The 14624-nt window shown below is 42.7% G+C and overlaps 2 protein-coding genes across 2 annotated transcripts in view; one reads left to right on the plus strand and one right to left on the minus strand.

Annotated features, from left to right (window-relative positions):
- LOC139745908 (uncharacterized) overlaps positions 1–14624 on the minus strand; it is a 254640-nt gene that overhangs the window by 203323 nt on the left and 36693 nt on the right. The gene's annotated exons all lie outside the window — the stretch shown is intronic.
- Positions 1–14624, plus strand: part of LOC139745909 (probable RNA-binding protein 19) — a 190914-nt gene that overhangs the window by 61323 nt on the left and 114967 nt on the right. The window contains exon 7 of the mRNA XM_071656577.1: positions 8661–8849. Coding sequence (XP_071512678.1) covers positions 8661–8849 — 189 coding nt within the window. The remainder of the gene's footprint in view (positions 1–8660; positions 8850–14624) is intronic.

Consider the following 14624-nt stretch of genomic DNA (forward strand, 5'->3'; position numbering starts at 1 on the left):
TCACCCTCTCACTCAATACCCTCCCATATACTTTCCCAGGAATACTCAACAAACTTATTTTTTTTTTTTTTTTTTTTTTTTTTTTTTTTTTTTATACTTTGTCGCTGTCTCCCGCGTTTGCGAGGTAGCGCAAGGAAACAGACGAAAGAAATGGCCCAACCCCCCCCCCCATACACATGTACATACACACGTCCACACACGCAAATATACATACCTACACAGCTTTCCATGGTTTACTTATACCTCTGTAATTTAAGCACTCATTTTTATCCCCTTTGCCTTTGTACAATGGCACTATGCAGGCATTCTGCCAATCCTCAGGCACCTCACCATGAGTCATTTTTTTTTTTTTTTTTTTTTTTTTTTTTTTTTTTTTATACTTTGTCGCTGTCTCCCGCGTTTGCGAGGTAGCGCAAGGAAACAGACGAAAGAAATGGCCCAACCCCCCCCATACACATGTACATACACACGTCCACACACGCAAATATACATACCTACACAGCTTTCCATGGTTTACCCCGGACGCTTCACATGCCTTGATTCAATCCACTGACAGCACGTCAACCCCTGTATACCACATCGCTCCAATTCACTCTATTCCTTGCCCTCCTTTCACCCTCCTGCATGTTCAGGCCCCGATCACACAAAATCCTTTTCACTCCATCTTTCCACCTCCAATTTGGTCTCCCTCTTCTCCTCGTTCCCTCCACCTCCGACACATATATCCTCTTGGTCAATCTTTCCTCACTCATTCTCTCCATGTGCCCAAACCATTTCAAAACACCCTCTTCTGCTCTCTCAACCACGCTCTTTTTATTTCCACACATCTCTCTTACCCTTACGTTACTTACTCGATCAAACCACCTCACACCACACATTGTCCTCAAACATCTCATTTCCAGCACATCCATCCTCCTGCGCACAACTCTATCCATAGCCCACGCCTCGCAACCATACAACATTGTTGGAACTACTATTCCTTCAAACATACCCATTTTTGCTTTCCGGGATAATGTTCTCGACTTCCACACATTTTTCAAGGCTCCCAAAATTTTCGCCCCCTCCCCCACCCTATGATCCACTTCCGCTTCCATGGTTCCATCCGCTGACAGATCCACTCCCAGATATCTAAAACACTTCACTTCCTCCAGTTTTTCTCCATTCAAACTCACCTCCCAATTGACTTGACCCTCAACCCTACTGTACCTAATAACCTTGCTCTTATTCACATTTACTCTTAACTTTCTTCTTCCACACACTTTACCAAACTCCGTCACCAGCTTCTGCAGTTTCTCACATGAATCCGCCACCAGCGCTGTATCATCAGCGAACAACAACTGACTCACTTCCCAAGCTCTCTCATCCCCAACAGACTTCATACTTGCCCCTCTTTCCAAGACTCTTGCATTTACCTCCCTAACAACCCCATCCATAAACAAATTAAACAACCATGGAGACATCACACACCCCTGCCGCAAACCTACATTCACTGAGAACCAATCACTTTCCTCTCTTCCTACACGTACACATGCCTTACATCCTCGATAAAAACTTTTCACTGCTTCTAACAACTTGCCTCCCACACCATATATTCTTAATACCTTCCACAGAGCATCTCTATCAACTCTATCATATGCCTTCTCCAGATCCATAAATGCTACATACAAATCCATTTGCTTTTCTAAGTATTTCTCGCATACATTCTTCAAAGCAAACACCTGATCCACACATCCTCTACCACTTCTGAAACCACACTGCTCTTCCCCAATCTGATGCTCTGTACATGCCTTCACCCTCTCAATCAATACTCTCCCATATAATTTACCAGGAATACTCAACAAACTTATACCTCTGTAATTTGAGCACTCACTCTTATCCCCTTTGCCTTTGTACAATGGCACTATGCACGCATTCCGCCAATCCTCAGGCACCTCACCATGAGTCATACATACATTAAATAACCTTACCAACCATTCAACAATACAGTCACCCCCTTTTTTAATAAATTCCACTGCAATACCATCCAAACCTGCTGCCTTGCCGGCTTTCATCTTCCGCAAAGCTTTTACTACCTCCTCTCTGTTTACCAAATCATTTTCCCTAACCCTCTCACTTTGCACACCACCTCGACCCAAACACCCTATATCTGCCACTCTGTCATCAGACACATTCAACAAACCTTCAAAATACTCATTCCATCTCCTTCTCACATCACCACTACTTGTTATCACCTCCCCATTTACGCCCTTCACTGAAGTTCCCATTGCTCCCTTGTCTTACGCACCCTATTTACCTCCTTCCAGAACATCTTTTTATTCTCCCTAAAATTTACTGATAGTCTCTCACCCCAACTCTCATTTGCCCTTTTTTTCACCTCTTGCACCTTTCTCTTGACCTCCTGTCTCTTTCTTTTATACTTCTCCCACTCAATTGCATTTTTTCCCTGCAAAAATCGTCCAAATGCCTCTCTCTTCTCTTTCACTAATACTCTTACTTCTTCATCCCACCACTCACTACCCTTTCTAAACAGCCCACCTCCCACTCTTCTCATGCCACAAGCATCTTTTGCGCAATCCATCACTGATTCCCTAAATACATCCCATTCCTCCCCCACTCCCCTTACTTCCATTGTTCTCACCTTTTTCCATTCTGTACACAGTCTCTCCTGATACTTCTTCACACAGGTCTCCTTCCCAAGCTCACTTACTCTCACCACCTTCTTCACCCCAACATTCACTCTTCTTTTCTGAAAACCCATACTAATCTTCACCTTAGCCTCCACAAGATAATGATCAGACATCCCTCCAGTTGCACCTCTCAGCACATTGACATCCAAAAGTCTCTCTTTCGCACGCCTGTCAATTAACACGTAATCCAATAACGCTCTCTGGCCATCTCTCCTACTTACATAAGTATACTTATGTATATCTCGCTTTTTAAACCAGGTATTCCCAATCATCAGTCCTTTTTCAGCACATAAATCTACAAGCTCTTCACCATTTCCATTTACAACACTGAACACCCCATGCATACCAATTATACCCTCAACTGCCACATTACTCACCTTTGCATTCAAATCACCCATCACTATAACCCGGTCTCGTGCATCAAAACCGCTAACACACTCATTTAGCTGCTCCCAAAACACTTGCCTCTCATGATCTTTCTTCTCATGCCCAGGTGCATATGCACCAATAATCACCCACCTCTCTCCATCAACTTTCAATTTTACCCATATTAATCGAGAATTTACTTTCTTACATTCTATCACATACTCCCACAACTCCTGTTTCAGGAGTATTGCTACTCCTTCCCTTGCTCTTGTCCTCTCACTAACCCCTGACTTCACTCCCCAGACATTTCCAAACCACTCTTCCCCTTTACCCTTGAGCTTCGTTTCACTCAGAGCCAAAACATCCAGGTTCCTTTCCTCAAACATACTACCTATCTCTCCTTTTTTCACATCTTGGTTACATCCACACACATTTAGGCACCCCACTCTGAGCCTTCGAGGAGGATGAGCACTCCCCGCGTGACTCCTTCTTCTGTTTCCCATTTTAGAAAGTTAATACAAGGAGGGGAGGATTTCCGGCCCCCCGCTCCCGTCCCCTCTAGTCGCTTTCTACGACACGCGAGGAATACGTGGGAAGTATTCTTTCACCCCTATCCCCAGGGATAATATACATATATATATACACACACACACACACACATATACATATGAAAAATGTAAGAAACAATTTAGAAAACAAACTTTTAGCTTGAAATGAATGAAAAAATGAACGTCACATAATGGTTCAACCTCTGGCTATGGAAAAGGAAATGTACAATAACCTTAACAACCAGTCAACAATACAGTCACCCCCTTTTTTAAAATTCCACTGCAATACCATCCAAACCCACCACCTTGCCGGCTTTCATCTTCCGCAAAGCTTTTATTACCTCTTTTCTGTTTACCAAATCATTCTCCTTAACCCTCTGACTTTGCACACCACCTCGACCAAAACACCCTACATCTGCCACTCTTATCATCAAACACATTCAACAAACCTTCAAAATACTCACTCCATCTCCTTCTCACATTACCACTACTTGTTATCACCTTCCCATTAGCCCCCTCCACTGAAGTTCCCATTGATTCCCTTGTCTTACGCACATTATTTACGTCCTTCCAAAACATCTTATTCTCCCTAAAATTTAATGATACTCTCTCACCCCAACTCTCATTTGCCCTCTTTTTCACCTCTTGCACCTTTCTCTTGACCTCCTACCTCTTTCTTTTATACATCTCCCACTCATTTGCATTATTTCCCTGCAAAAATCGTCCAAATGCCTCTCTGTTCTCTTTCACTAACAGTCTTACTTCTTCATCCCACCACTCACTACCCTTTCTAATCAACCCACCTCCCAATCTTCTTGTGCCACAAGCATCTTTTGCGCAAGCTATCACTGCTTCCCTAAATACATCCCATTCCTCCCCCACTCCCCTTATGTCATTTGTTCTCACCTTTTTCCATTCTGTACTCAGTCTCTCCTGGTACTTCTTCACACAAGTCTCCTTCCCAAGCTCACTTACTCTCACCACTCTCTTCACCCCAACATTCTCTCTTCTTTTCTGAAAACCTCTACAAATCTTCACCTTAGCCTCCACAAGATAATGATCAGACATCCCTCCAGTTGCACCTCACAGCACATTAACATCCAAAAGTCTCTCTTTTGCGCGCCTATCAATTAACACGTAATCCAATAATGTACTCTGGCCATCTCTCCTACTTACATACGTATACTTATGTATCTCTCTCTTTTTAAACCAGGTATTCCCAATCACCTGTCCTTTTTCAGCACATAAATCTACAAGCTCTTCACCATTTCCATTTACAACACTAAACACCCCATTTACACCAATTATTCCCTCAACTGCCACATTACTCACCTTTGCATTCAAATCACCCATCACTATAACCCAGTCTCGTGCATCAAAACTACTAACACTCACTCAGCTGCTCCCAAAACACTTGCCTCTCATGATCTTTCTTCTCATGCCCAGGTGCATATGCACCAATAATCACACATCTCTCTCCATCCACTTTCAGTTTTACCCATATCAATCTAGAGTTTACTTTCTTACACTCTATCACATACTCCCACCACTCCTGTTTTAGGAGTACTGCTACTCCTTCCATTGCTCTTGTCCTATCACTAACCCCTGACTTTACTCCCAAGACATTCCCAAACCACTCTTCCCCTTTACCCTTGAGCTTCGTTTCACTCAAAGCCAAAACATCCAGGTTCCTTTCCTCAAACATACTACCTAATTCTCCTTTTTTCTCATCTTGGTTACATCCACACACATTTAGACACCCCAATGTGAGCCTTCGAGGAGGATGAGCACTCCCAGCATGACTCCTTCTGTTTCCCCTTTTAGAAAGTTAAAATACAAGGAGGGGAGGGTTTCTAGGCACCCCCCGCACGCAAGAGTGCGCGCTTCTGTCCCCTTTAGTTGCCTTCTGCGACACATGAGGAATGCGTGAGAAGTATTCTTTCTCCCCATCCCCAGGGATAACCCCCAGGGTTAAGAAGGTAAGTGCTTGAATTCTGGAGAGAGGCGAGTATGCAGTCTGTTGGGGATGAGAGAGCCTGGGAAGTAAGTCAGTTGTTGTTTGCTGATGGTACAACACTGCTGGTTGATTCGAGTGAGAAACTGCATAAGTTGGTGACTGAATTTGAGAATGTGTGTGAAAGAAGAAAGTTAAAGAGTAAATGTGAATATGAGCAAGGTTATTATGTTCAGCAGGTTGAGGGACAAGTTACTTGGGTGTAAGTTTGAGTGGAGAAAAACTCGAGGAAGTGAAGTGTTTTAGATATCTGGGAGTGGACTTAGCAGTAAATGGAACCATGGAAGTGGAATTAAATCATGGGGTGGGGGGTGGGCAAGGTTCTGGGAGCAATGAAGAATGTGTGGAAAAAGAGAATGTTATCTCTGAGAGCAAAAATGAGTAAGTTTGAAGGAATGGTAGTTCCAACAATATTCTGTGGTTGCAAGGCATGGGTTATAGATAGGGTTGTCTGAAGGAGGGTGGATGTGTTGGAAATGAAATGGTTGGGGACAGTATTTGGGAGAGATGTGTGGAAATAAAAAGAGTGTGGTTGAGGGAGCTGAAGAGGGCTGTTGAAATGGTTTGGACATTTGGAGAGAATGATTGAGGAAAGATTGACAAAGAAGATATATGTGTCAGAGGTGGAGGGAAGAAGGAGAAGCAGGAGACCAAATTGGAGGTTGGAAAGATGAAAAGAAAAGATTTTGATCAATTGAGGCCAGAACATACAGGAGAATGAGAGGGGTGTAAGGAATTGAGTGAATTGGAATGCTGTGGTATACTGGGGATGACGTGCTCTCAATGGACTGAACCAGGGCATGTGAAACATTTTGGGTAAACCATGAAAAGGTCTGTTGGGCCTGGATGTGGATGTGATTTCAGTGCATTACACATGACAGCTAGAGACTTAGTATGAACGAATATGATCTTTTTTGTTTGTTTTCCTAATGCTACCTTGCTGATGCAAGGGATAGTGATGCTGTTTCCTGTGGGGCGGGATGACACCAGAAATGGATGAAGGCAAGCAAATATGTATGTGTGTATATATATGTCTGTGTATGTGTATGTATATGTGTATATTTTGATATTATTTTTTTTTTATTTTGCTTTGTCTCTGTCTCCCACGTTTGTGAGGTAGCGCAAGGAAACAGACGAAAGAAATGGCCCAACCCACCCCCATACACATATATATACATACACGTCCACACACGCAAATATACATACCCATACATCTCAATGTACACATATATATACACACACAGACATATACATATATACACATGCACACAATTCACACTGTCTGCCTTTATTCATTCTCATCGCCACCTCGCCACACATAGAATACCATCCCCCTCCCCCCTCATGTGTGTGAGGTAGCACTAGGAAAAGACAACAAAGGCCCCATTCGTTCACACTCAGTCTCTAGCTGTCATGCAATAATGCCCAAAACCACAGCTCCCTTTCCACATCCAGGCCCCACAGAACTTTCCATGGTTTACCCCAGACGCTTCACATGCCCTGATTCAATCCATTGACAGCACGTCAACTCTGGTATACCACATCGATCCAATTCCCTCTATTCCTTGCCCGCCTTTCATCCTCCTGCATGTTCAGGCCCCGATCACTCAAAATCTTATTCACTCCATCTTTCCACCTGCAATTTGGTCTCCCACTTCTCCTGGTTCCCTCCACCTCCGATGCATATATCCTCTTGGTCAATCTTTCCTGACTCATTCTTTCCATGTGACCAAACCATTTCAAAACACCCTCTTCTGCTCTCTCAACCACGCTCTTTTTATTTCCACACATCTCTCTTACCCTTACATTACTTACTCGATCAAACCACCTCACACCACATATTGTCCTCAAACATCTCATTTCCAGCACATCCACCCTCCTGCACACAACTCTATCCATAGCCCATGCCTCGCAACTATACAACATTGTTGGAACCACTATTCCTTCAAACATAGCCATTTCTGCTTTCGGAGATACTGTTCTCGACTTCCACACATTCTTCAATGCTCCCAGGATTTTCGCCCCCTCCCCCACCATATGACTCACTTCCGCTTCCATGGTTCCATCCGCTGCCAGATCCACTCCCAGATATCTAAAACACTTCACTTCCTCCAGTTTTTCTCCATTCAAACTTACCTCCCAATTGACTTGACCCTCAACCCTACTGTACCTAATAACCTTGCTCTTACTCACATTTACTCTTAACTTTCTTCTTTCACACACTTTACCAAACTCAGTCACCAGCTTCTGCAGTTTCTCACATGAATCAGCCACCAGCGCTGTATCATCAGCGAACAACAACTGACTCACTTCCCAAGCTCTCTCATCCCCAACAGACTTCATACTTGCCCCTCTTTCCAAAACTCTTGCATTCACCTCCCTAACAACCCCATCCATAAACAAATTAAACAACCATGGAGACATCACACACCCCTGCCGCAAACCTGCATGCACTGAGAACCAATCACTTTCCTCTCTTCCTACACGTACACATGCCTTACATCCTCGATATACGTATGCATATACATATTTTGATATGTATATGTATATATCTGTATATGTTGATATGTATATGTATGTACGTATATGCAAATGTGCATATATGTATGTATATGTGCATATGAGTGAATGGGTCATTCTTCATCTGTTTCTTGGGCTACCATGCTGACACAGGAAATGGTGATCAAGTATAATGAATAGATGTATGAATAGATAACATGTATTTAATCTCTCCTTGTGCTCTACCCCACCTGTTTTCGTGATATATTATTTCATGTTTAAGAGTACCAGCACTTTGGTTGCTGTTACCATGATTTGGCCAACTAGACATTTTAAACAGTAAAGCAGCTTTAGAAAGTGACATGACAGTGGAGGTAGTTCTGAAAGGAGTGTTAGATGATGATGAGAGCAGTTTAAGCAGTAAATCATGTTCTTAACCATAAGATATAGATGATGATGTGTTTGCCTGCATTTCAGACAAGTTTTAGTTCATATCATATATGTCATGAAACTATAAATTACTCTTACCGTTTATTTTTTCACCAGGACAAATTGCAGATATCAACCTCCCTATCTGTAAATACACCCGAAGAGCAAAGGGATTTGCAACAGTTACATTTGTTTTTCCTGAGCATGCAGCTAGAGCGATGACTGAGTTGGATGGAACAAACTTCAAAGGAAGATTGTTACATATTCTTCCAGCAGTCGATAATGAACCTGAGAGAAAACCAAAGGGTATTCATCACATGAGATATTTTTTTATTTTGTATTCTCATGATTACAGTTGAGATACCTTTTCTCTTTATCATGATGGTGTACGTTTGAGGTAGAGATGGCATATAGCAGTTCTTACAAACAGTCAGAGTAATACTTTAAGCAGAAGAAAAAAGTAATCTTTCATGAAACTGATGTATTGGAAGATCCTTGCTGGAGACAGGAATTTTAACATAACATTTTCACCATGCGTGTGTGGACGTATGTATATACATGTGTATGGGGGGGGTTGGGCCATTTCTTTCGTCTGTTTCCTTGCGCTACCTCGCAAACGCGGGAGACAGCGACAAAGTATAATATAAAAAAAAAATAAGAAATCTCAATATAGTTTACTCCTGATGATGATTTTAGAGATAGTTTTTCACCTGAAAATTTTATTGACAAAAAACCTTACTGTCATGTCATAATAAAAGTCTCCAGAAAGTTTACCTAAAAGATGAAATATCTTTCTTTCTCTCATTCCGATATTCCAATTTTCATAGGATGAATCAGACACATACATCCCCTGAACCTATTCGTACACATCCTCAACCCTTGTCTACTGTGTTAAGTAAAACTTGGACTGTCAAATTTTTTGATATCCTTAAACCCTTAACGTCTCCAGAAGGATATTTACGCATGCTGATCAACGGTTGGTAAGGATATTCGTTGTATGTATGGATCATGGTGAAGGGCCTGAGGATTGGTGGAATGCATGCATAGAGCCATTGTTCAAAGGCAAAGGGAATAAAGGTGAGTGTTCAAACTACAGAGGCATGAATTTATTGAGTATTCCTGGGAAATTGTATGGGAGGGTGTTCATTGAGAGGACGAAGGCATGTACAGAGGATCAGAGTAGGGAAGAGTGGTGTGGTTTCAGAAGTGGTAGAGGATGTGTGGATCGGGTGTTTGCTTTGAAGAATGTGTGAAAAATACTTAGAAATACAGATGGATTTGTATGTAGCATTTATGGATCTGGAGAAGGCATATCATAGGGTTGATAGAGATGCTTTGTGGAAGGTTTTAAGAGTATATGGTATGGGAGGTAAGTTACTAGAAGCAGTGAAAAGTTTTTACCAAGGATGTAAGGCATGTGTACAAGTTGGAAGAGAGGAGAGTGATTGTTTCCCAGTGAATGTTGGTCTGTGGCAGGGATGTGTGATGTCCCCATAGTTGTTTAATTTGTTTATGGTTGGGGTGGTTAGGGAGGAAGATGCAGGAGTTTTGGGGTGAGTGGGGAGTATGCAGTCTGTTGGGGATGAGTGAGTCTGGGAAGGGAGTCAGTCGTGTTTGCTGATGATACTGGTCTGGTACTGATTTGAGTGAGAGACTGCAGAAGTTAGTGACTGAGTTGGGAAAAATGTGTGAGACAAGAAAGTTGAGAGTAAATGTGAGTAAGAGCAAGGTAATTAGGTTCATTAGGGTTGAGGGACAAGTAAATTGGGATGTAAATTTGAATGGAGAGAAATTGGAGGAAGTGAAGTGTTTTAGATATCTGGGAGTGGACTTAGCAGCAGATGGAACCATGGAAGCAGAAATGAGTCACAGGGTTGGGGAGGAGGCGAAGGTTCTGGGAGCGATGAAGAATGTGTGGAAGGAGAGAATGTTACCTCGGAGAGCAAAAATGGGTATGTTTGAAGGAGTAGTAGTTCCAACAATATTATATGGTTGCAAGGCAAGGTCTTTAGATTAAGGTTGTATGGAGGAGGGTGGATGTGTTGGAAATGAAATGTTTGAGGACAGTATGAGGTGTGAGGTGGCTTGATTGAGTAAGTGATGAAAGGGTAATAGAGATATGTGGAAATAAAAAGAGTGTGGTTGAAAGAGCAGAAGAGGATGTGTTGAAATAGTTTGGACATATGGAGAGAATGAGTGAGGAAAGATTGACAAATAGGATATATGTATCAGAGGTGGTGGGAACAAGGAGAAGTAGGAGACCAAATTGGAGATGGAAGGACAGACTGAAAAAGATTTTGAGGAATTGGGACCTGATCAGACTGGAGAGTGAGAGGCGTGCAAGGAATAGAGTGAATCGGAGCAATGTGGTATATCGGGGTCAACATGCTGTCAATGGGTGAAACCAAGGCATGTGAAATGTATGGGATAAACCATGGAAAGGTCTGTTGGGCCTCGATGTGGATAGGGAGCTGTGGTTTCGGTTCATTACACATGACAGCTAGAGACTGAGTGTGAAAGAATGTGGCCTTTTTTTGTCTGTTTTCCTGGTGCTATCATACCAAGACAGGGGTAGCGATGCTTTTTCCATCTGTGTATGTGTACGTATATGTATGTATATACAAATATAGGGCATATGAACGCGCACTTTCATAGAACATACAAACCTCCAACAGCCAGGATCGAACCTGGAACCCTTGTGCCACAGGCAGGAATGCTAGGCTCATAGCCTAGTGGTAGCATTCCCGCCTGTGGTACAGGGGTCCCGGGTTCAATCCTGGCTGTTGGAGGTTTGTATGATGTATGTATATGTGTATATGTTGATATGTTTATGTATATTTATGTACACGAACATGTATGGTCATTTATGTATATGTGTATATGAGTGGATTGGCCATTTTTCGTTTATTTCCTGGCACTACCTTGCTGAAGTGGGAAATGGCGATCAAGTATGATAGATAAATAATTTATTATTCTTTCATTTATTTATTATACTTAACCGCTGTCTCCTGTGTTAGCGAGGTAGCGCAAGAAAACAGACGAGGAATGGCCCAACCCACCAACATACACATGTATATACATAAATGCCCACACATGCACATATACATACCTATAATTTTCAGCGTATACATACATATACATACACAGACATATACATATATGCACATGTACATGTCCATACATGCTGCCTTCATCCATTCCCATCACTACCCTGACACACACGAAGCAGCAGCAACAGTGGCAACCCCCCCCCCCCCACACACACACACACACACACACACAAAAAAAAAAAAAAAAAAAGCAAGGTAGTGCCAGGAACAGACAAACAAAGGCCACATTTGCTCACACTCAGTCTCTAGCTGCCATGTGTAATGCACTGAAACCACAGCTCCCTTTCCACATCCAGGCCTCACAGATGTTTCCGTGGTTTACCCCAGACGCTTCACATGCCCTGGTTCAATCCATTGACAACGTGTCGACCCCGGTATACCACATCATTCCAATTCACTCTATTCCTTTCACCCTCCTGTATGTTCAGGTCCCAGTCACTCAAAATCTTTTTCACTCCATCCTTCTACCTCTAATTTGGTCTCCCACTTCTTGTTCCCTCCATCTCTGACACATATATCATCTTTGTCAATCTTTCCTCACTCATTTTCTCCATGTGTCCAGACCATTTCAATATGCCCTCTTCTACTCTCTCAACCACAATCTTTTTATTACCACACATCTCTCTTACCCTTTCATTACTTACTCAATCACACCTCCTCACACCACATATTGTCCCCAAACACCTCATTTCCAGCACATCCACCCACCTCCTCACAACCCTGTCTATAGCCCACCCCTCTCAACCATATAACATTGTTGGAACCACTATTCCTTCAAACATACCCATTTTTGCTCACAGAGATAACATTTTTGCCCTCCACGTATTCTTCAACGCTCCCAGAACCTTCGCTCCCTCCCCACCTTGTGACTTGCTTCCACTTCCATGGTTCCATCCACAGCTAAGTCCACTCCCAGACTTCTAAAACTCTTCACTTCCTCCATTTTTCTCCATTCAAACTTACCTCCCAATTAACTTGTCCCTCAACTCTGTTGAACCTAATAACCTTGCTCTTATTCACATTTACTCTCAACTTTCTTCTTTCACACACTTCACCAAACTCAGTCACCAACTTCTGCAGTTTCTTACTCCAATCAGCCACCAGCGCTGTATCATCAGCGAACAACAACTGACTCACTTCCCAAGCCCTCCCATCCAAAACAGACTGCATACTTGCCCTTCTCTCCAAAACTGTTGCATTCACCTCCCTAACAACCCCATCCATGAACAAATTAAACAACCTGCTGCAAGCCGACATTCACGGGGAACCAATCAGTTTCCTCTTCCTACTCATACACATTCCTCACATCCTTGGTAAAAACTTTTCACTTCTTCTAGCGACTTACCTCCCACACCATATGCTCTTCCACCCTTCCACTCTTCTGCCCTTCCACAAAGCATCTCTATCCACCCTATTGTATGCCTTCTCTAGATTCATAAATGCTACATACAAACCATCGGTTTTTCTAAGTATTTCTCATTCGTCAAAGCAAACACCTGATCCACACATCCTCTATCTTTTCTGAAACCACTCTGCTCTTCCCCAATCTGATGCTCTGTACATGCCTTTACCCTCTCCGTCAATATCCTCCCATATAATTTCCCAGGAATACTCAACAAACTTATGCCCCTGTAATTTGAACACTCTCCTTTATCCCCTTTGCCTTTGTACAATGGCACTATGCATGCATTCCACCAATCCTCAGGCACTTCAGAATGATCCATGCATACATTGACTATTCTTACCAACTAATCAACAACACAGTCACCCCCTTTTTTGATAAATTCCACTGCAATAACATCCAAACCTGCCACCTTGCCGGCTCTCATCTTTTGCAATGCTTTCACTACCTCTTCTCTGTTTACCAAACCATTCTCCCTGTCCCTCTCACTTCGCACACCACCCTGACCAAAACTCTCTGTATATGTCATCAGACACATTCAACAAACCTTCAAAATATTCACTCCATCTCCTCACTTCATCACTACTTGTTATTAGCTCCCCATTTGCCCCCTTCACCGATGTTCCCATTTGTTCTCTTGTCTTACACACTTTATTTTCCTCCTTCCAAAACAACTTTTTATTCTCCCTAAGATTTAATGATACTCTCTCACCCTAACTCTCATTTGCCCTCTTTTTCACCACTGGCACCTTTCTCTTGACCTCCTGCTGCTTTCTTTTATACATCTCCCAGTTATTTGCACTACTTCCCTGCAAAAATCGTCCAGGCACCTCTCTTCTCTTTCACTAACGATCTTACTTCTTCATCCCACCATTCACTACCCTTTCTAATCTGCCCACCTCCCACCTTTCTCATGCCACAGGCATCTTTTGCACAAGCCAACACTGCTTCTGTAAATACATCCCATTCCTCCCCCACTGCCCTTATGTGACTTGCTATTACCTTTTGCCATTCTGCACTCAGTCTCTCGTGGTACTTCCTCACACAAGTCCCCTTTCCAAGCTCACTTTTCTCACCATTCTCTTCTCCCCAACATTCCCTCTTCTTTTCTGAAAACCTCTACAAATCTTCACCTTTTCCTCCACAAGATAGTGCTCAGACATCCGTCCAGCTGCCCCATCAGCACATTAACATCCAAAAGTCTCTTTTACAGGCCTATCAATTAACACGTAATCCAGTAATGCCCTTTGGCTGTCTCTCCTACTCACATACATATGCTTATGTACATCTCTCTTTTTAAACCAGGTATTTCCAATCATTAGTCCGTTTTCAGCACACAGATCCACAATCTTCACCATTTCCATTTACAACATTGAACACTCCATGTACACCAATTATTTCCTCGACTGCCACATTACTCACATTTGCATTCAAATCTCCCATCACTATAATCCGGTCTCGTGCATCAGTGCTGCTAACACACTCACTCAGCTGCTCCCAAATCACTTGCATCTCATGATCTTTCTTCTCATGACCAGGTGCATAGGCACCAACAATCACCCATCTCTC

Source organism: Panulirus ornatus, chromosome 63 (assembly GCF_036320965.1).
Source record: "Panulirus ornatus isolate Po-2019 chromosome 63, ASM3632096v1, whole genome shotgun sequence".
Lineage (NCBI taxonomy): Eukaryota > Metazoa > Arthropoda > Malacostraca > Decapoda > Palinuridae > Panulirus > Panulirus ornatus.